This window comes from Vulpes vulpes, chromosome 16 (genome assembly GCF_048418805.1).
Source record: "Vulpes vulpes isolate BD-2025 chromosome 16, VulVul3, whole genome shotgun sequence".
Taxonomy (NCBI): Eukaryota; Metazoa; Chordata; class Mammalia; order Carnivora; family Canidae; genus Vulpes; species Vulpes vulpes.
In genome coordinates, this window is record NC_132795.1 from 72,880,266 (window position 1) to 72,904,178 (window position 23,913).

The 23,913-nt window shown below is 40.5% G+C and overlaps 1 protein-coding gene across 1 annotated transcript in view; it reads right to left on the bottom strand.

Annotated features, from left to right (window-relative positions):
* The window catches only part of VWA3B (von Willebrand factor A domain containing 3B), a 201,851-nt gene that overhangs the window by 112,901 nt on the left and 65,037 nt on the right, over positions 1–23,913 (bottom strand). The window contains 2 exon segments of the mRNA XM_072742949.1: positions 6,168–6,322; positions 13,435–13,631. Coding sequence (XP_072599050.1) covers positions 6,168–6,322; positions 13,435–13,631 — 352 coding nt within the window.

The window sequence follows — 23,913 nt, forward strand, 5'->3', positions numbered from 1 at the left end:
GAAAATCAATAGGACAGAAAAATAAATCCAATACTGGGTTCCACAGCCAAAAGTAAATTACTTCCTGTTATCTGATAGTCTGAATCCCTCAGCTATGACTTCAGACCATTTGTTCTTTTAACTCTGCTGACTACAGTCAAGTTAGTAATGCCAGCACATTCCTGAAGCATCAGTGAAGCTTATGGACAGTATCAAGCAACCCCAGATCCCTATAATTACTAAGCTTCAGACAGTTGTATGAGCAGCACTGCTTCTGTGATTGGGACTCAGGCTCCCATAACAGGATATAAATTAAGTTCATAGCCACAGCTGAGACCTGGAGAGGGGCTGGGCAAATGGAAAAAAATACCTGAAACTGAGTTGAGAGTTCACCAAGGCTAGACAACTAGAATTTGTAGGGCAAAATACTAAAGAAGAAGTTGCTACACAGAAGCAGAAAGGGTAGGGAGGGATGGGGTGGGGGAGGAGAGAGAATGTGCTTTGGCCATCTGCAGAGAATATCCTAAAGATTTTAGCTAAGTAATGGGCTGGGCATGCATGTAAAGAAACTATTAAAGCTAAGGAATGAATTACCATTAAAGGAGTAAATAGATTAACATCTGAGCTTACCCAGGCTACTTCATCTTCCAAACAGTCAGAATGGGAAAGCCTCCTTAATACATGGGACATCAAGGAGAGTCCTCATAAGGGTTATTGCCTTAGCAGTAGGACCAAATTAGCTCTGGACTAAAGGCTGCCTTAGACCTATGTTAACATAACTTAAAAGCAAGCCACAGATGAACAAAGTGATTACAAGGAACATAACTGCATCACAGAACATGTATCTTAAAAATACAGTAAAATCCAGTACCCAAGAATGTAAAATTCAAATGTCTACATTCCAGTAAAAAAATTACTAGCCATGCAAAGAAGCAGGAGAATATGACCCAAAACCAGAAGAAAAACAGATCAACAGAAACAGACCCTAAAAAAACACAAATGGTGGAATTAGTAGAAAAGGATGTTACATAACTATTATAAACATAATCCATATGTCCAACAAGGTAAAGTATAAGCAGAACAAGGACAGAAATGGAAAATATAAGAAGAAACTTACAGAGATGTATGATAACCAAAATGAAAAATATACTACATGATATTAACAGACATTAGACACTAGCAGAAGAAAAGATCAGGGAACCTCAAGAAAGACACTGCAATAGAAAGCAATTTAAAATGAAACCAGGGATGACTGGGTGGCTCAGTGATTTAGCGTCTGCATTTGGCTCAGGGTGTGATCCTGGAGTCCCAAGATTGAGTTCCATGTTGGGCTTCCTGCATGGAGCCTGCTTCTCCCTCTGCATCCTCTCATGAATAAATAAATAAAATCCTTTTTAAAAATGAATGTATTTCATTGTATTTGCGAACAGGGGAACAGGGGAACAGGGGAACAGGGGAAAAAATGGGGAACAGAGAGAAAAAAAAACTAAAAGAATAGAGAATAAACAACCCCTGGAGCAATATCAAGGAGTCCAACACTTGTGTAGAGGCTAAGAAAAAGATATTTGGAGATATCTGGAAATATATTTGGAAACAGAAAAAAATATTTGGAGAAGGATGGCCAAATGATTCCAATTTTGATAAAACAATATATCCATATATACAGGCAGCTCAAAGAACCTAAACAGAAGAAAAGTGTGAAAAAAAAAAACCACCAACACACATCATAATATAATTTGAAATCCAATGACAAAGAGAAAAAAGCACCCAGAGACAACATAAAAATAATAGAAGACTTTTCATCATAAATCAAGCAAGCCAAAGTACAATGGAGAAATATTTTTAAAGTGCTGAAATATAAAGCTGTAAGCCTACAATTCTATATAAAGCAAAACAAAAAAATCTTCCAAACTAAAAGGAAATTAGTCTTTCAGACTAAAATAGCTGAGGTAATTCGTACCCACAGACCTGCATTAGGATCTATACAAAAGAATAAAGAGCCACAGAAATATCAAATATGTGGATAAATGCAAAATACATTAATTCTCATTTTAATACTATTTATATGACAATTGATTATTTATCATGTATTGTGGGCTTGTAGCATATGGAAATAAAGTGTAGTACAACAAAAGAAAAGACAGGAGGAAGAATGAAAGCTGTAAGATTTTTATGATATAAATGCAGTGAAATATTATTTGAAGGTAGACTGTGGTAAAGATATAAACTATAAATGCTAAAACTGTCATACATACAACAAAACAAAATAGAGAAAGTTTATAAGCCAAAAGTAGAGATAAAATGGAATAAAAAAACACTCCAAAAAAAGAAGGTAGAAGAGTAAAAGGGAACAAAGAACAGGTGAGACAAGAAAACAAAAACAAGATCTTAGATTTAAATCCAACCAAATAATCACATTAAATGGAAATGACCTTAATACTCCAATTAAAAGACAGAGATTAGAAATGGCTATTATCAAATGACAAGAGATAACGAGTGTGGGCCAGGATGTGGAAAAAAGGGAACCCTCATGCACTCTTGGTGGGAATGTAAATTGGTGCAGCCACTGTGGAAAACAGTATATGGAGGTTCCTCAAAAATAAAAAATAGGGGCACCTGGGCGGCTCAGTTGGTTAAGTATCTACCTTTGTCTTAGATCATTATTCCAGGGTCCTGGGATCAGGCCCCCACATCAGGCTTCCTGCTCAGCAGAGAGCCTACTTCACCCTCTCCCTCTGTCTCTCACCCCCCCTTGTGCTCACTTGCCCTGTCAAATAAATAGAATCTTAAAATAAAAATAGCAGGGGTGATTGGGTGGCACAGTTGGTTAAGCATTCAACACTTGATTTTGGCTCAGGTTCTGTTCTCAGGATCATGAGATCAAGCCCTATGTCAGGCTCCATGCTCAGCATGGAGTCTGCTTTAGATTCTCTCTCCTTCTCCCTCTGTCCCTTATGCTTTTGCACACACTCTCTCTCTAAAACAAATACATAAATAACTCTTTAAAAAATTGAAATACCCCACAATTCAACAATTCTGCTTCTGGGTATTTATCCAAAAAAGAAAACACTAACATGAAAAGATAAAGTCACTCCTATGTTCATTGCAGCATTATTTACAATAGCCAAGATATGGAAACAATCTAAGTGTCCACTGACAGATGAATGGATAAAGAAGATGTGGTATATATATATATATATATATATATATATATATATATATATACACACACACACACACACATATACATATGCATATATATATATGCAGGGGAATATCATTCAGCTATAAAAAAGAGTGAAATCTTGCTATCTTCAACAACATAGATGGGTCTTGAAGGCAATATACTAAAGGAGGTAAGTCAGACAGAGGAAGAGAAATATGATTGTCACTTCTCTTATATGTGGAATCTAAAACAAATAAAAATAAAAAATAAATTCATAGATACAAAGAACAAACAGATGGGTGGTTGCAAGAGGCAAGGTGGGGAAAATGGGTGAAGGGGACCAAAAGATAAGAAGAAACAAACCAAAAAACAAAACAAAACAAAACAAAACCCAACCAGGTGTTGGGAAGGGGATAAATGGTAGCTTTTAGGATCTTCTATCTCTCAACAATTTATAGAACAATGCAACAAAAAATCAGTAATAATATAGAAGACCAAAACAATACTATCAGACCAACCTGAATTGAGATATTTATAATACACTCTACCCAACAAAAACAAAATGTGTAGCTTTTCTTCATATTCTGGGCCACAAAACATGTCTCTATAAGAACTGAAATCATATAGTATCTCTCTGTCCATAGTGAAATTAAAAGCTATCAGGAAAATCCACAAATATTTGAGAAATAAACAACATATTTCAAATAACCTTTGCTCAAAGAAGAAATTATAAGGGAAATTCAAAAATATTTTTTAATTTTTTTTATTGGAATTCAATTTGCCAACATATAGCATATCACCCAATGCTCATCCTGTCAAATGCCCCTCTCCATGTCCATTCCTGATCAAAACTCTTCAGAGTGTAGGGATAGAGGGGGCATTCCTCAGCATCTTAAAAGCCATCTATGAAAAGCCCACAGTAAATATCATTCTCAATGGGGAAACACTGGGAGCCTTTCCCCTAACATCAGGAACATGACAGGGATGTCCACTCTCACCACTGCTATTCAACACAGTACTAGAAGTCCTAGCCTCAGCAATCAGGCAACAAAAAGAAATAAAAGGCATTCAAATTGGCAAAGAAGAAGTCAAACTCTCCCTCTTAGCAGATGGCATGATACTGTACACAGAAAACCCAAGACTCCACCCCAAGATTCCTAGAACTCATACAGCAATTTGGCAGTGTGAGGATACACAATCAATGCCCAGAAATCAGTGGCATTTCTATATTTTTAAGTGAATGGGATGAAATACAACATAATTTGAGAGAAGCAACTAAAGCAATATCAGAAGAAAATGTAAATACTTATATTAGAAAGAAATAAATGTCTCAAATCAGTGATCTAAGTATCCATCTTAAGAAACTTAAACCCAAAGTCATGAGAAAGAAGGAAATAATAAAGAGTAGAAATCAATGGCACACAAAGGAGAAAACCATACAGAAAAAAACCCACTGAAACCAAAAGCTAGTTATTTGAAAAGATCAATAAAATGGATAACCTCCAGCACACTGAAAATAAAGATGACATCAGTTACTAACATCAGTTCTACGTACATGTGAAGAAATTGAATTCATAGTTAAAAACCTTGGGCAGCCTGGGTGGCTCAGCGGTTTAGTGCCTGCCTTCAGCCCAGGGCATGATCCTAGAGTCCCAGGATTGAGTCCCGTGTCGGGCTCCCTGCATGGAGCCTGCTTCTCACTCTGCCTGTGTCTCTGTCTCTCTCTCTCAGTCTGTGTCTCTCATGAATAAATAAATAAAATCTTTTAAATAAAAAAAAAAAAACCTCCCCACACAAAAAAAAATCCAGACCTAGATAGCTTCAGTGATGAATTCTATAAACATTTAATAAAGAGATGGTAAAACTCTCCATAAAGACTTCTGGAAAACAGAAGAAGGGAGAGAATTCCCAACAACCCCTATCACTTGGGGTAGGGGTGGAGAGGGACAAATAGACCTGGCAGGTACCAAGTGGAATGTCTTTTAAACAGTATCCTTTTTCCCACACTGGAAATACAAACTACTCTCCCCAAAAGTCAGCCCCAAAACCATTAGAAGAGAAAACTCCAGACACAAGGATTAATTGTTCTGAGTTACCCATCACCAGTAGGGTTTTGAGAAACCGGGGCTCTGAAGAGTTAATATAAGGGCAGACAGGGATCTGCGGTTTGTGATTTTATAACAGAAAACATGGAAGGATGGAGGGAACTCTCATTTTCAAGTGGCTACTGCATGTTGGGTACTAGCCTATACTTATTAGATTTAGTATCTAATCAATCCATACACATTTATAAATGGCATTATTATTCTCATTTTATAAAGGAAAAACTGATGCACAAAGACATTAACTAACTTGTCCAGGGTCATACAGCAAGTGGCAGAGCTGGTACTCTATCTGACCTCAGAGACCATGCACCTAAATGGATTTGGTCTTTGTGGTCTAAAGCTGTCCCCTGGCATCAGGGAAATGAAAAGCATTAAGGTAGATCATCCTCATGGGGCTGATGCTGAGGTCACAGCATTAGCACACCAAATGCATTAGCATTGGAAGATTTTAAGAACCAGCAGGGTTGAGAGCGATCCTGTGAAGTTATTTTTAGCTACATATATATTATTGCATTGTATTCAAATACTTCACAACATTGTTAACAGTTGCGTTGAAATGTAATATCCAAGAGTACAGAGGACAGGTGTAATACAATCTGCAGTATACTTGTGGCCCACAAAAAAATGCAAGACATGAGCAAAAGCATTCCTTAGCCTTTGATACTAATGTGCAAACAACATAACTACACTTTTGTTTGCTGTTTTTAAGAGTCTGCACTGGCATCAAGGCAGCTTGGAATCAGATCCAAACATTTCCCTTTATGATTAACAAGGCCACCAGCAAGCCATCAGATGGCAACCCTCATTTAACAATGTTAATTGGCTATTTCTCGTGGTGAAGCTTTTATGAGGAGGTCAAGCAGATTTGAATTCCAAGAGATACTAAACAACTTGTACTGTCCTGCAAATATACCAACCTCTTCTGAATCTGGGCAAGGACTGTGTGGATTCTCTCACTGTACCAGGTACATTTCTCCTTGGTAATGCAGACATGGACCAAGCTCCCATCCTTCCAGGGAGCATGGACAAATCTACTGCAATATTTTGCATGGATTGTCTTCTTGTTGGTCTCCTAAGGAAAAGACAAAGGACAGAAGCCACTCAGAAGACTTTCAAAGAAGTCTCTGGATGGTACCCCATCTCTGCCTTATTATACAGCTCTTGGCACTCACTCCCATGGTAAAATCATTCAACTCTTGTTTCAACAAAACATGTACTGGGTCTGCTCTATATGGAGCCCTGTGCCAGATGTCATGAATGATGGTCAGAAAGACATGTGCAATCCCATCTGTGCTCCAGAGAAGATAATGATAATGTTTCCCAAAGGGAGACACTGCATGTGTGTGTGTGTGTGTGTGCATGTGCACACACACAGAAAGTTAGCAAGGCAGAGTACTAGACGCCCAGCATGCAGTGCTGGTTTGAGACAATAATAACTGGGCAATCTGGCAAAGAAGAAAGAGCCCTCATGGACTAGAGATTCAGGAGGACTATATAGAGGAAGTGGGCCTTGCAAGTCACAAAGAACATCTTTCGATTGTTACTCCCAGCCTCAAATGAAGAAAAGTAGCCAAGAACACCCATTCCACACCTAGCACCCCATACTGGTGCCTCCAAAACTCATCTGAGGACACTGGCTTCCCACATGGAGAGCTCACCCAGCCGATTTATGATTTTATCAAGCACAACTCCATGACATCAGCAATACAATCTTCTAGGTACCAGCAATATAATCCATAAACAAAGACCAAAATTCCTGCCTTTCTGGAGCTGAGATTACAGAGGAAGAGTCAGATAATAAACACACAACAGGTCAGATGATGACAAGAGCTATGGAGGAGAACAGAGAACAGGAGATGGGAAGATGAAGTTAAAACCTGAAAAAAGCCATAAAGAGAACGTGAAATATGAACAGAAATCAGCAGGAACAAATAGTGTGACTATATAGAGGTCTGGTGAGGGGTCTAAGGGCACAGTAAGTATAGAAGCCCTGAGGTAAGAGTAAGAGTCTGCCTAGCATGTCTGTAGAATTTTAGGAAGGCTGACGTAGTCAAAACAGGGTATGCAAGGGGAAGGAATAAGGTGAAGCCAGGGCAGTATAAGGAGGGGAGTCAGAAGCAGACTCCATAGTCTGCTAGCCAATGGAAGTGACTCTGGCTTTTCCTCCAAGTGAAAAAGGAACTACGTAAGGGCTTTACCATGAGAAGTGACACATTAAAAAAAAAAAAAGAAGAAGATATAACTGACAAATAAAATTGCATTACACATACAACATGATTCAATATATGGGCAGCCCAGGTGGCTCGGTGGTTTAGCGCCACCTTTAGCCCAGGGCCTGATCCTGGAGACCTGGGATCGAGTCCCGCATCAGGCTCCCTGCATGGAGCCTGCTTCTCCCTCTGCCTGTCTCTGCCTCTCTCTGTGTGTGTCTCTCATGAACAAATAAGTAAATAAAATCTTTAAAAACAAAACAATATGATTTGATATATGCACATAGTACAAAATGATTACCACAATAAATTTAGGTAACGCTTATTACCACACAGTTACAAATTATTTTCTTGTGATGATCTAAGATCTACCCTCTTAGACAAGTGACACAATTTATAGTTTTAAGTTTTATTTAAAAATTTAAAATGTATAAAAATGTCACTTTAAGGGATACTGTGGTAGGGCGCTTAGGTGGCTCAGCTGACTAAGTGTCCAACTCTCAATTTTAGCTCAGGTCTTGATCTCAGGGTTGTGAGTTCAAGCCCCGCAAGTTAGGTATGGCGCTGACTTTAAAAAACAAACAAACAAAGAATACTGTGGTTAATCTGTTGAGAATAGACTGTAGAGAGTCAAGGGCAGAAGCAGGGAGTCAGGAGATCAGTTAGGTGGCATGGACCAGGGGTAGTATTGACAATAGTGGGAAGTGGCTGGATTCTAGACATGTTATTTCGAATTAAGGTCATGTTATGAAGACAGGACTGACAGCCTTTACTCAAAGGTCAGCTGTAGGTATGAGAGAAAAGAGAAGACTTAGGAATGACTACAGTTTTCAGCCCAGAGAGCTATAAAAATGGAGTTGCAATGAATTGACAGGAATAAGATTATGGAAGAGTAGCCCAGAAGGGGAAGATCTGATCTGTGTCTGATGTGCTAGGTTCAAGGTACCTATCAGACATCCCAGTGACATGGAGTAGTCAGGTAGAAATGAGGGAAGGACTCAGGGCTAGAGATTCAAATGTCAAAGTCATCAGCATGTACACAGTAGTAAAAGCCACAGGACTGAATGAGATCACGTAGGGAACGGGTACAGAGGAGCATTTAGAGACCAGGGATATGGGAAAGAAGAAACAAAGAACACTGACAAAGAAGAGCAAGTGGGAGAAAAACAGGACAGTGTGTTCTCTGTAAGCAAAAGAAGTTCAAGGAAGTAACCAACTGTTGACAGTAGGTCAAGTAAGAGCAAGACTGAGAACTGACCCCCAGAATTAGCAATTCAGATATCCCTGGAAAGAGTAGGCCTGATGGAGAGGGGGCCTTGCCTAATTGGAGTGCACTCATGATGGCATGGGTGAACTGCAAGACTGGAGAAAGGGAATATATAAAACTATTGAGAAGCTGAATTCTAAAAAGGAGCAGAGGAATGAGGCAAATGAAGCAGAAGCAGAGGTAAATATGGGGGTCAAAAAACTTTTTTGGGGGGGTGTTTTTTGGGGGAGAGAGAGAGAGAGAGAGCAAGCAGGAAGTGGGTAGGGGCAGAGGGAGAAAGAGAGAATCTCTAGTTCTGAGCGTGGAGCCTAATGCAGGGCTCCATCTCATGACCCTGAGGTCATGACTTCAGCTAAAAACAAGAGTTGGACATTTAACTAACTGAGCCACCCAGGTGTCCGCAAAAACTGTACTTTCAAGATGTGAGGAAGAATGCCATGTTTGATGCTGATGGGAAGGAACCAGAAATGGGGACAATATTGATGATACAGAATAGAAAGGGGGGAGAATGAGTAAATGGGGAATAGGAATCAGTGCACATATTGAGGGATTGACCTTAGGCAGAAGTGGGGACAATTCAGTCATTCTAGAACAAATGAGGGTAGAACATATAGGCACAAATGCTAGGGAATTTGTAGATATGAAGTGGATATTCATAGCTGTTCACTCCAATGTTCAACGAAATGGGAACAAGGGTCACTTGCTGAGAGTGAGCAAAGAGAAGAAGATATTTGAAGTTTGAAGAGAAAATAGTAGGTATCTTGGAGAATGGGCATCTGAGTGGATTGGAAAAGCACAGGAGGACCAGTGGGCAGCACAAGAGATCCATATGAAGTCAGAGGTCAGGAATTTAAAGGGAAGCCAGGCACTGTGGCTGTGTGCTTTTCTCCAGTTTCTTCTGATGCAGTCATCTGCATGGCTAGAAGGTAGAAAAGGCTGAGAGTTGAATTTAACTAGGATTGGGGTTTTACCAGATGAGCATGATAATGTAAGAGAGGAAAAGTAGTTGAGCATGTATGAGAGGAACAAAAGGATAGAGAGAGCAGAGTACAAGGAGTAGAAAGAACAAAATGTTTAATTCCAGTGGGGCTGAAAGACTGGCATTAGGGTAGTAGAGGAAATGACCTTAAAAGAAGTTGAAAAGAGGGACCTTTGGAATTGATTATGTGGATTATAATGGCAGTGTTATTTGTAATGACAAGGTCAAGGGGATGCCCGTGGCAGGAGTGTTAGAGATGAGGTGTAGGAGGAAGTCACTGGAGAAGAAGAGGTTAGAAAAATGAAAGGTCAGGGTGTGGGAAGGGCCATTTTCATGAGATTGACATTAAAAATGGCTGCCAGCCAGAAGCTATAATCTTCAACCTGGGGCTCAAAAGACATCAGTCACAGGAGGTGTTGTGGGTGGTACATCCTGATGACATGGGAAGAGGGAGGGAGAATGATCAAGAAACAGCAATGAGGAATAAGGAGGCTGCCATCTGCCTTTCCCACCCACAGGTCTAAACGAATGGGAGAGAAACCAGGTCCTCAAGAGAAAACCCAGACAAGCAGGCAAAGGGAACTCTGCTGGCACGTGATGCTATAATGAGTATAGTGACAACTTCTAGTGCCAGAGGGCACAATGAAGGGAATTTAGGAAGCAAGGAAGAATAGAGAAGGCTCAGAGAAGGGATGTCAGAGCCACACAGAGATAAGAATTGAGAAGTCTGGTGGTGACTGATGTGAACAGGGTTGAAGGGCATGATGAGATCAGTCCTGATGTTCCCAAGACAGGCTCCAGGAGAACCACATTTCAGGCACAACACAAGGATGGAAGGAGGAAGATGTCCTCTCTTTTGTTCTCACCATGTTCTTGTCACATGAGAGTTTTCCCTATTCTCAATCCTGTCACATGGCCTTTGTCAACTGTCTTTATGCACTCTCAAATGGAAACACACCAGACCACATGTTACGTGAATACAGGTGTCAGACAGCAGAGTGTCAGAATGAGGGCCCAGCAGATAGGAGTTCAAACGCTTCAATCTCATAGCCTAACTTCTCGGAGGCCCGGCGACTTTGTCTTCTTGTGCGTGCTAGGAAAGCACATATATTCACCTTATGTATAAAGCACAAAGGCATTCCATGAATGCTCATTTCGGATTCACAATGTTTGCAATTAAAAAAAGAAGGAAGATAACATCTACTGGGTATCTCCCAAGTGCCAGACACTGTGCTCAGACATGCATTTTTAAATTTGGATGTTATACCACTCATTTTACAGATGTAGAAAGAAAGACTCAAACAGTTAAATTATTTGCTCAACATCTCATAATTAGTAACTGGAGAAGTAGCATTTATAGCCAGGTCTTCTTACTCCAAATCCAGACCACATGGCCTGGCACCTAAGCTCAATAAATATTGGTTAGGGGAATAAATGGTGAGACTAGAGTGGGTTTGTAAACATCAAGGCTAGCTTTGTGCACAAGCAGCATAAGCACTTATGAATGCAATGTGATTTAATGGATGCCCCCAAATATCAAGTTACTAGACTTTGCCCGAAATACATTTTTGTGTCCTCCTCATACCTGCTTATCTATCTTAGAAGTACCACACAGGAGAGACTTTTTAGTTACTTATTTCTCAGTGTAAACAAGTTTCCTGGATCCATCCCTACAAATCAGTTTTTATAGGTAAACATTTAGGGGGTCCTGCCCAGTGGGAGTCTGAGGGGAGCCCTAAATAATCAACTTATATCACAGCTTCAGTTACTCTCTCTCACACACACACACACATCACAATTTTAGGTGTAAATCCAACTTCAGCTATGTAGTCCCAAATGCTGAAAATAAAATTGTCCCTTTTTCATTAATATTTGTGAACGAAGACAGTTGTATTGTACACTTTTCAACTTCTACTATGCTATTTTTTAGCAACAGAAATTTGAGGTAAAATTCCCCATGTATGAGCCAGACTCTTCAAACTGTCCCTGTAAGATTTCACTCAAAATTGTCAAGAAAGAGTAAGGAGAAATCAGTTTTAGAGATGGACTTGAATCTACCACATTGTCACCAGCTCACAGTAAGCTATGTTTAAATTGACAGGGATTGATGTTTTTAAATATTCAGGGCCTGATGTATTTTAAAAATGAAAATTTATTTACCTGTGATTTCCTGAACTAATAACATTACTGAATAATGACTACAAAATCAGAAAACTGTGCTGGGGGAGGAAACCCACAAATGAGATTTCCCTGCAATGTGGCAATTACTCTGCATCCTAGTACATAAGCCAGGAAACAAGTCTTTGTTAATTCTGCACTTTTCTTCTTCTTCTTTTTTATTATTATTTTTTTGAGAGAGAGAAAGAATATGAGCGGAGAGGGAGAGAAAGAATCTCAAGCAGGCTCCATACTCGGCATGGAGTCCAATGCAGGGCTCGATCTCACAACCCAGAGATCATGACCCCTGAGCTGAAATCGAGTCAGATATTTAACCAACTGAGCCACCCAGGTGCCTCAATTCTGCATTTTTTTCCACCCAATTTTTAAGTCTTCCTCCTTGTAGTTCATTGCAAACACATGGCAATAAGAGGGCTAAAACACCACATCGTGTGGCTAACATAGCCCCCAAGGAAGGAGCCCTTTCTCAGGAGGACCTGCTGAGTCCAGTGGCCAGCCAGCCTAAGGAATGGCAAAGAGACTGGAGTTTCACCTCTGCAGGATGGACTGAAATCTCAGTGGTGATCGAGACATTGAATTGGAGACTTAGAGAACACAGACAGTGACAGTATATCGGAGAATCCTGATTGCCTCTCCAGGAGTCTCTGCTGGGCTGCCCTGACTGGCTCATGTACTCTGCTGATCACATTTTGGTTTTCACTTCACAGTATATACCTGGGCCTTTAATACTTTCTAAAAGAGCTTTCCTTTGGTTTTATAAATTTAGAACATTCATTTTATCCTGGTTTTGTTTCATTTGTGATACTTTTTAGTCTTTCCATAATTCTAAACTCTTGATAACCTTTGGAGTACCATCTACACATCAGTGTTTCTTAGAGTATGGCCTCTGGGCCAGCAGCTTCAGCATCACCTGGGCCCACCTCAAAACCACTGCCTCACAGATGCTAAAGTTTAGGAGCCACTCATTCATTATCCTTCAGTCATGACCCAGAGTCAGACACTTTGGCAAGCTGTATTCCTTCCAGACCCCACTGACACAATGGAACTCAACCTTTGGAGAGTTCCATAATCCTTTAGAGAATTTGATTTCATATTTATTGGGGATCCACTAGATGCTAGCTGGTAGTCGCTAGATTAACGCATCTTGTAAGAGAGTGACAATACAAGAGGACTACAGAAATGTCTGCTTGGGGCATCTTCACCAGAAGTTTCTCTCTTCCATTCAATATTGGGAAACAAAGAGCTTCTCTTTTGACAAGACTGAGTAATTCTGAGACTCATAATGCCTGCATTTCTACAAACTCAGCTCCTGGCTTATGTATGATTATTGTATAATCCACTTATATTCAGAATCTACTCCCACAAGTACCATTCAGAGAAGTGCAGGATGGGAAACACAAGGGTATCTTCCTTCAGGGAAACCCAAGCTGGTTTTCCTCCCCACTGCCTTTCAACCTTAGTCCTGATCTGGGTTCTGATCTGAGGGAGGCCTTACCCACCCATGGCATCAAGGGAAGCCACTGCCCTACCCAGGTGTTCACTTCACTTACCGCACTGGTCTGCACGGATTCATTCTCTGGTTTGGCTCTTACATCAATGACCCCATCAGCATGGCGAAAGGAGCAGTCAGCAAGGATGTCAAAAAAAGATAGCTTCTGGGCCTTCAAGCCATATTTCTGAAGCCACTTCTTGGAGTCCCAGGCATCCTCTGGGTTTGACTCATTCTTGACAGAGGTTGCTCCTGATTCTATTTTTGGAATTACAGTTCATCAGTACCATTCATATTCTATAAGCCATTTGTACTGCACCCTCAATATTTACTGAGCTAGAACATGTTCTTTGCCAGATCACATTCATTTCAGGAAGCATGCTTTCCAAACCAGGACTGGCAAAGACTTAGTTCACAAGGACTGGAAGGCAGGAATCTACTGCTTTTCATCTCACTTCCTCTTCTATCTAAGTTGCCTACCCCATGTGTCTCTGGAGATGGCTGACAGACGAAGGCCATGTGCCAGGAGAGCATTAAATTTAGGGTCAGGAGCTTTGGGTTCAAGTCATGGCTTTACCACTTATGGCTTGGCTAAGTTGCTCAAACTTGGGTGAGTCACAGGACTTAACCTCTGAGCTTCAGCAGAACTCTTTACCTACAGATCGAAGATAGCATCTGCTTGGCCTTCCTAAGTGTGTTGAAGTGATTCAACGAGAGAAGTCATGTGAAAGTGCTTTGTGGGGAGTGGCGACGAGAATTACAGGCATGGAATCTGTGTTGAGGTAGAAGTCAGTGAACCAGAGAAGGCTGGCAGGCTGCCTCCCCAGAACTCTGCTGTTAGCTTTGGCGAATTTATTCTGATTCAGAGCCTGACCCTCAACTCAGCAGGCTCAGAAACCTCCTATAGTCAGCTTAAGAACCTAGAGCTGCATCTATAACTCACCTTAGTCTGGCTCACAGGTTAAAGTACAACCCAGAAACCTAATTGCCCAAATCTTCCCAGCCCTCAGCACATTCCCTTGGCATGTTCCAAAGGTAATCTATACTCTCTTTAAGTGGGAGGAGGTGCTATGTTAGCTGAGCAGATCACCATACAACAGAAAAGTATTCCCCTAGGTGCTCAAACCACTAGTGCCACCTAGAGAAGACAGAAGTATCAGGGATGGGCGGGGGAGCATAGACAACTGGGGTGAGCAAATCTGAAGCTGAGAAGGAGGCACTGGTATCTGAAGTGGGCTGGCACTGGCCCATGGGAGCTAACAGTATGACTTTCCTCCCAACTCCATGCTCCCTGGTGGCACAGTGTGTGGTAGCACACTGGTAGGGTAAAATTGACCATGCTGGGAGTATTTACAGAATCTGAAAATCAGAGCTTTTTTACTCCAGTGAGTGGAATGGCAAACATTTATCTCAATCCACTGGAAGGAAGGCAGAAAGGACTCTGAGCTTTTTTGCCCCACTGAGACCAGCAGAGCTCTAGGAGGACCAGCAGGGTAGGCTGGAAAAGAGGTGTTTGTTTGTTTGTTTGTTTGTTTGTTTGTTTATAACATGTACTACTGCAAATTAGGTCTACCAGCCCTATAAAGTTTATTTCCACTTAGATAAGCAGTTCTCCGCCCTGCATACTGGAAATTCTCTGAGTTTTTAAAAATACTGATGCATAGGCCCTATCCATTAGATTCTGCTTTAATTGGTCTAGATATTGAGATTTTTCAAAGCTCCCTGGGTGATTATACTGTGCAACTAAGCTTTGCAACTAAGGTCATATGGAAAGTGACTTCTATGTTATGGTTTAGTGATCCCATCAGTTATGCTTCTACCAGAGACAGATTCAAGTTCAATTATACTTTTAATGAAAAAGAAGTACTCAATATTAGTGAAACAAAAACATCACCTATACTTGCCCATTATTATACTTAAAGGGATATAAAATCAGAAGAGGACTTGAAGAAATAAAACGCTTTAGAGTTAACCGTTTCTCAATAGTGTGTAAAGGATCTGCCAAGTAATGCTACATGTGAGCCATGTCCTCAGATTTTAATAGAACACCTTTCAAATAATGCACTCACACCTACTAGAGCTAGGACTTCTCAAAGAAGCCTGGTTTTGGCTTTTGAACTTTAAACCAGTCTGGCATCAAAAGCCCCTTTGCACACGGTCCTCAGTTACCAGCGGTTGGTTTCTATATGATTCACAAAGCATCTTCTTACCCTGTACAGGTAGCTCAAATCAGAGGCTCCCCCAAAGCTTCTGATCCCTGAGATTCTCCTGCATGTTCTGCTGCATCACAGGGAAACAGCAAAGAGAACAGAGCCATTTTTGTCAGTGGGACCAGCCTCCTTGGAGAAACCCTTTGAGTGACTATTTTTCCTCCATTACTGTTAATTACATTCTGAGGCTTTGTCTCCGCTTTCTTCCTACTTTATTCTCCTCCCTTCTTTCTGATTAACAGGTATAGTGGGAAATAAAATTTTCACTCACTTATGTCCATAGCAACACACAAGTTAGGATGTTTCTACTCTGTCTGGGGGTTGCCTTCTTTTAAAAAGACAAGAGTCTTTTCTCAATGATAAATTCAAGCTTACCACAAAAGGACTTCCTAAAAACACATCAAACCAATTCTAACAAGGGATTTTGAAAAACCAGAGACTAACTTTTGACTCCTGGCTTCACCCTGGACCAGGCAGTACAGTCATCCTAATGGCATGATTGAGGCTCCCAATTACTCTCTGAAAAGGAGACTCAAGGATAACCTCAAAGCAACTTGAACTTCATAAAGGAAAGAAGGGGCAGCCAAGCATGTAAAAACAAAGAGCCTAGGTGCTCAAAGCTGAAGGAAAGAGAGGAGGGGCGGGGGAAGCCTCCCCACTTTCAGGGCTAATTACACCAATTAGCGGCTGAGCCTCATCTTTCCCAGGTTGGGAGGGGAAGGGAGTGCTCCACTCAGAGTTCCTTACAAAGGAGTTCTTTCCAATCCCCTACAGTTATCTTAATTAAAAGTGTTACATAAATCTTCACCCACAGAGCCTTGCGTTAATACTTTCATTTATGACAGAGGTGAGAGCTCACAGTGCATCCTATACCATGTGTGAGATTATTAAGGAGTTACTGCAGGAGAAGCACATAGCAGATCACATCGATGCCACAGAATTAATGTGCCTGGTTGTCTCTATCCTACTTGTCGATATCAAAACATGTTTTAATGAGCAACATCTACTGGCCAAAGCTTTTTAAATATCACTGCTACAGCCAGGGCCACAGCAAAAAGGTAATTTGGGCACTGTTTATCTGTGCCCACTCCTCCCCTCAAGGTACATTTCCCTAGTGGCTCATGGCCACCAAGGATTTATCACCATAACTGCCCTCGCTGTGGCAATAGTTAATCTGTGAGACTGGCTGGGCTGCAGCACCCAGATATTTGGTCAAAGATTATTCTAGATATTTCTGTGAAGGTATTTTTAGGTGAGATTAACACTTAAATGGGCAGACTTTGGGTAAAACAGATTACCCTCCATATCATGAGAGGGCATCCTCCATTCAGCTGAAGACCTGAAGTCCTCTGAAGAATAGGGAATTCTGACAGCAGACTGCCTTGGGACCTGAAATGCAACACCAGCTCATGAAGGTTGAGTTGGGACTTGGTAGCTTCCACACTCATGTGAGCCAAGTCCTAAAATATCTCAATCTCTGTCTCAACCTCTTTGTATACCCATGTGCATGCGTGCACACACACACGCACATACCCATCTTCTTGGTTTTGTTTCTCTGAAGAACTTTGATTCATATGCTCATCCTCTTCCACTAAAGATTCCTTGTCCAGCACCGTATTCCTGCCATGTTAGAGTCACATGCCTTTCAAGGGAACCATCAGCTAGTGAATAAACTAGAACACAGTTTGGTACACAATTTCCAACATCTCTGTTCTTATGAGTAGCATGAGACACTAAGCCAACACTTGGTGGGAAGTGGCATGTCATAGGATGCTGTGAATCAGTTGAAAAGGAAAGGTTCAGAAGAAGCTGAAAGTGACGTCCAATGGAAAGAAGGAAAAGGTGGGGGACAGAGAAGGAAGAAAGGATGGGGGAGAGGGAGGGAAGGAGGGAGGGAGGGAAGGTAGGAATGAATTAAGGACAACTGAGAGGGAGAGAGAAAGGTGGCAACTGTTAGGACAAGAAATCCAGCCGCTTGCCTGTCAGACATGTGAGTAAGCCCAGCAGACATCACCTGTGGGGCCAAGGGTTGTCTGCAGGTAAAACAATGAATACTGCCGGGGTGGAGACCCAGGAAACGTGTTGACAGCATGGCTCAAGAGAGCAGCCTGTCTCTGGGTAGTCATACACTTTGTTCACCGTACTTGCTGACTGATATTTTCTCTTTATCTACAGTTGTGAAAGTACCATGTGTTGAGCATATTTGCCTGGCACTGCACAGGAGCCAAGAAAGGGGAGGAGGGGAGGCAGGGGAAGAGAATGGTAACCTGCCAATATTCTGCAGAACTGACTTGCTAGGCAGATTTGGGTAACTGTTCTCTGGAATGCCCTAGGGTTATACACACGAGGGCTGAGGAATAAGGAGATGCAGGGATGTGCCTGAAGTCTCAGCTCTAATATGGCACTGAGTCAAATGGGCAGTTGTAGAGATAGTCCTGCGTGGACTAGCATACAATGGGAAAAAATTCAGATGAATTCTAGGCCCTTTCTCCCCTGGATTACCATGAAATGATCTTTACTTCTTCCTTTAATGCTTGTAAAAGCCAAAGCAAAACCTCTGTGGAAAAGGGTTCCATGGCTTAGTCAACTTGTTTGTAAACCAGTGGAAAACTGATTGCAGCCCCAAGTGTCTCTAATTCCTATCCTCCTCAGCAGGGGAAAGTCGGAGGGAAAGGCAGCTGAACAAAGAGGCAAGAAAGAAGCAGACACAAAGATAAAGACCAAAAAGTACTAACAGTGGACAGGAGGTGGGAGAGGAGCTAATGCCACTTCCTTTCTCTTCTGCCCAATTCTGAAAGAAGGAAACTGAAAAAAAAAATTTGCTTTCCAAGTGGGCTATGAATGAGGCAGCTGCAGGACAAAAGTTTAATTAAACTCAAGGCCTACAACTGGCTATTGAGAAATAAGGAGCAGCAGTCAGTGACAGACCTGCATGGAGGCTGAGAAGAAACCTCTTGCAGAGAATACACTCCAAGGGAAGAACTGCAAAAGCCACATTTGAATGTCTCTATGTCTGCAATAACATTTAAAATACACTCAAAACAGTTGAGGATCAGTGGCATAGGCAACAAATTATACCTCTGGCAATGATTTCTTTGAAAATAGAGTGATGTGGCAAGACAAACCAATTCAAGATGCTTGCTCTAAAGTGGAAATAATTAGGATTAAGAAATGAGAAGAGGATTGATGGAGTTTGGGAACTTTATTTTTTTTTTTAATTTTGTTTATTTATGATAGGCACACAGTGAGAGAGAGAGAAGCAGAGACATAGGCAGAGGGAGAAGCAGGCTCCATGCACCGGGAGCCCGACGTGGGATTCGATCCCGGGTCTCCAGGATCGCGCCCCGGGCCAAAGGCAGGCGCCAAACCGCTGCGCCACCCAGGGATCCTGGAGTTTGGGAACTTTAGATTGAGAACATGAGGGTCATGTGGTAGTGAGAATGGAAACCATAAAGCAGAGTGGGGATACTGGGATGAAACCAACAGGGAAATTAGAATCTGCTTCCCTTGGGAAATTAAAATAGTGCCACTTTTTTGATCCTGCATTAGCACTGCCAGGGTTTGGTTTTGGTTTTTGTTTTTTATTGTTTATTGTTATTTATTTCATGAATTCTCTCAAAACTTGTTTGTTGAGATATAATTCATATACTATGAAACTAACCTTTTTAAAGTATACAGTTCATTGGGTTCTAGTTTATTTACATGGTTGTGCAACCATCATCACTACTTAATTCAAGCACATCTTCGTCACCCCACAAAAAAACCCTATACTCATTACAAATCACGTCTCATTTCCCTTCTCCTCTCCCTCTATGGATTTGTCTATTCTGGACACTTCGTGTAAATGGGATCATACAAACTGTGACCTTTTATAAAGTCTGGCTCGTTTCAAATAACATAATGCTTTCAAAGTTAATCTGTGCTGCAGCATGTATCAGTACCACATAACTTATTATGGCTGCATAATATTCCAGTGTAGGGATATGCCACATTTGCTTTTCTATTAATCAGTTACTAGACATATAGGTTGTTTTCATTTTTTGGGTTTTTGGCTATTATGATGCTAGGAACATTCATGTACAAGTTTTTTTGTGAACATATGTCTTTTTAAGGACTTTTTAAAATTGAAGTGTATATAACATATATGGTATTATATGAGTTTCAGGGGGTACAATAGGATTCAACAGCTTTATATATTTCTCAGTGCTCCATCAAGATAACTGTACTCTCAGTCCCCCTTAATCTGTTTCACCCCTCCCAACTCCCACCCCTGACCTCCTTTCTGGCAATTACCAGTTTGCTTCCTGTATACAAGAGTCAGCTTTCCATTTGTCTCTTTTTCTCTTTGTTTTATTTAAGTTTCACATATAAGTAAAATCATATGATATTTGTCTTTCTCTGACTGACATTTCACTCAGCATTAAACTCTCTAGGTTGACTCATGTTGTTACAAATAGCAATATTTCACTATTTTTTATGGCTGAGTAATATTCCATTGTGTATATACACCACATCTTCTTTATCCTTTCATCTACTGATGGACATTTGGGTCACTTCCATATCCTGACTATTAAAAATACATAAACATAGGGGTGCATATATCTTTTTGAATTAGTATTTTCACTTTCTTGGGTAAATGCACAGTAGTGGAATTACTGGGTTATTTGTTAATTCTATTTTTAATTTTTTGAGGCAATTCCATACTGTTTTCCACAGTGGCTGCACCAATCTGCATTCCCACCAACAGTGCACAAACGTTCATTTTTCTCCACATCCTCACCAATACTTATTATTTCTTGTCTTTTTTATTCTGGCCATTCTGACAAGTGCAAAGTAATATTTCACTGGTTTTATTCTACATTTCCCTGATAATTAGTGGTGTTGAGCATCTTTTCACATGTCTGTGGGCCCTTTGTACATCTTCTTTAGAAAAATATTCAGGTCCTCTGCCTATTTTAAAATTGGATTATTTGCTTTTTTGTGTGTTGAGTTCTATAAGTTCTTTATATATTTTGACATTAGCTCCTTATCAGATATATCATTTGAAATCACTCAGTAGGTTACCTTGTTGTTTTGTTGATTGTTTCCTTCACTATGCAAAACCTTTTTATTTTAGTACAGTTCAATAGTTTAATTCTGCTTTTGCTTCCCTTCCCTTGCCAGAAAAAGACATATCTAGAAAAATGTTTCTATAGTTGAAGTCAAAGAATTACTGCCTATGTTTCCATCCAGGAGTTTTACAGAGTAAGGGCTCATATTTGGTTCTTTTTATATATATAATTTTTTTCTTTTTTTATATATAATGTTTTATTGAGTTCTATATACCACCATATAGCATAACACCCAGTGCTCATCCCATCAAGTGCTCCCCTCAGTGCCCATCACCCAGTCACCCCATCCCCCCACCCAACTCCCTTTCCACCACCCCTCGTTCGTTTCTGAGAGTTAGGTGTCTCTCATGTTCCGTCATCCTCTCTGATATTTCCCACTCATTTTCTCTCTCCTTTCTCCTTTATTCCCTTTGACTAATTTTTATATTCCCCAAATGAATGAGACCATATAATGTTTGTCCTTCTCTGATTGACTTGTTTCACTCAGCATAATACCCTCCAGTTCCATCCACTTTGAAGCAAATGGTGGGCATTTGTAGTTTCTAATGGCTGAGTAATATTCCATTGTATACATAAACCACATCTTCTTTATCCATTCATCTTTCAATGGACACTGAGGCTCCTTCCAAGTTTGGCTATTGTGGACATTGCTGCTATAAACATTGGGGTGCAGGTGTCCTGCCATTTCACTGCATCTGTATGTTTGGGGTAAATCCCTAGCAGTGCAATTGCTAGGTCGTAGGGCAGATCTATCTTTAACTCTTTGAGGAACCTCCACACAGTTTTCCAGAGTGGCTGCACCAGTTCACATTCCTACCAACAGTGCAAGAGGGTTCCCCTTTCTCCACATCCTCTCCAAATTTTGTTGTTTCCCATCGTGTTAATTTTCCCCATTCTCACTGGTGTGAGGTGGTATCTCATTGTGGTTTTGATTTGTATTTCCCTGATGGCAAGGGATGCGGAGCATTTTCTCATGTGCTTTTTGCCCATGTCTATGTCTTCCTCTGTAAAGTTTCTGTTCATGTCTTTTGCCCATTTCATGATTGGATTGTTTGTTTCTTTGCTGTTGAGTTTAGTAAGTTCTTTATAGATCTTGGATATAGCCCTTTATCTGATATGTCATTTGCAAATATCTTCTCCCATTCTGTAGGTTGTCTTTTAGTTTTGTTGACTGTTTCTTTTGCTGTGCACAATCTTTTTATCTTGATGAAGCCACAATAATTCATTTTTGCTTTTGTTTCCCTTGCCTTCATAGATGTATCTTGCAAGAAGTTGCTGTGGCCGAGTTCAAAAAGGGTGTTGCCTGTGTTCTCCTCTAGGATTTTGATGGAATCTTGTCTTATATTTAGATCTTTCATCCATTTTGAGTTAATCTTTGTGTATGGTGCAAGAGAGTGGTCTAGTTTCATTCTTCTGCATGTGGATGTCCAATTTTCCCAGCATCATTTATTGAATAGACTATCTTTTTCCACTGGATAGCCTTTCCATCTTTGTCAATTATTAGTTGACCATAGAGTTGAGGGCCCATTTCTGGGCTCTCTATTCTGTTCCATTGATCTATGTGTCTGTTTTTGTGCCAGTACCACACTGTCTTAATGATCACAGCTTTGTAGTACAACCTGAAATCCGGCATTGTGATGCCCCCAGCTCTGGTTTTCTTTCTCAATATTCCCCTGGCTATTCGGGGTCTTTTCTGATTCCACACAAATCTTGAGATAATTTGTTCCAACTCTCTGAAGAAAGTCCATGGTATTTTGATAGGGATTGCATTAAACATGTAAATTGCCTTGGGTAACATTGACATTTTCACAAAATTAATTCTTCCAATCCATGAGCATGAAATATTTTTCCATCTCTTTGTGTCTTCCTCAATTTCTTTCAGAAGTGTTCTGTAGTTTTTAGGGTATAAATCCTTTACTTCTTTGGTTAGGTTTATTCCTAGGTATATTATGCTTTTGGGTGCAATTGTAAATGGGATTGACTCCTTAATTTCTCTTTCTTCAGTCTCATTGTTAGTGTATAGAAATGCCACTGATTTCTGGGCATTGATTTTGTATCCTGCCATGCTACCAAATTGCTGTATGAGTTCTAGCAATCTTGGGGTGGAGGCTTTTGGGTTTTCTATGTACAGTATCAGCGAAGAGGGAGAGTTTGACTTCTTCTTTGCCAATTTAAATGCCTTTTATTTCTTTTTGTTGCCTGATTGCTGAGGCTAGGACTTCTAGTACTATGTTGAATAACAGTGGTGAGAGTGGACATCCCTGTCGTGTTCCTGATGTTAGGGGAAAGGCTCCCAGTGTTTCCCCATTGAGAATGATATTTGCTGTGGGCTTTTCATAGATGGCTTTTAAGATGGTGAGTAATGTTCCCTCTATCCCTACACTGTAAAGAGTTTTGATCAGGAATGGATGCTGTATTTGGTCAAATACTTTCTCTGCATCTATTGAGAGGATCATATGGTTCTTGCTTTTTCTCTTGTTGATATGATCTATCACGTTGATTACTTTATGATTGTTGAACCAGCCTTGCATCCCAGGGATAAATCCCACTTGGTCATGATGAAGAATCTTAATGTAGTGTTGGATCCTATTGGCTAGTATCTTGTTGAGAATTTTTGCCATCTCTGTCTATCAGGGATATTGGTCTGTAATTCTCCTTTTTGGTGGGGTCTTTGTCTGGTTTTGGAATTAAGGTGATGCTGGCCTCATAGAACGAGTTTGGAAGTATTCCATCCCTTTCTATCTTTTGGAACAGCTTTCATAGAATAGGTATTGTTTCTTCTTTAAACGTTTGATAGAATTCCCCTGGGAAGCCATCTGGCCCTGGACTTTTGTGTCTTGGAAGGTTTTTGATGACTGCTTCAATTTCTTCCCTGGTTATTGGCCTGTTTGGTTTTTCTATTTCTTCCTGTTCCAGTTTTGGTAGTTTGTGGTTTTCCAGAAATGCATCCATTTCTTCTAGATTGCCTAATTTATTGGCATATAGCTGCTCATAATATGTTTTTAAAATTGTATTTCCTTGGTATTAGTGGTGATCTCTCCTTTTTCTTTCATGATTTTATTAATTTGAGTCTTTTCTCTTTTGTTTTTAATAAGTCTGGCTAATGGTTTACCTATCTTATTAATTCTTTCAAAGGACCAACTCTTGGTTTTGTTGATCTGTTCCACAGTTCTTCTGGTCTTTATTTCATTGAGTTATGCTCAAATCTTTATTAACTCT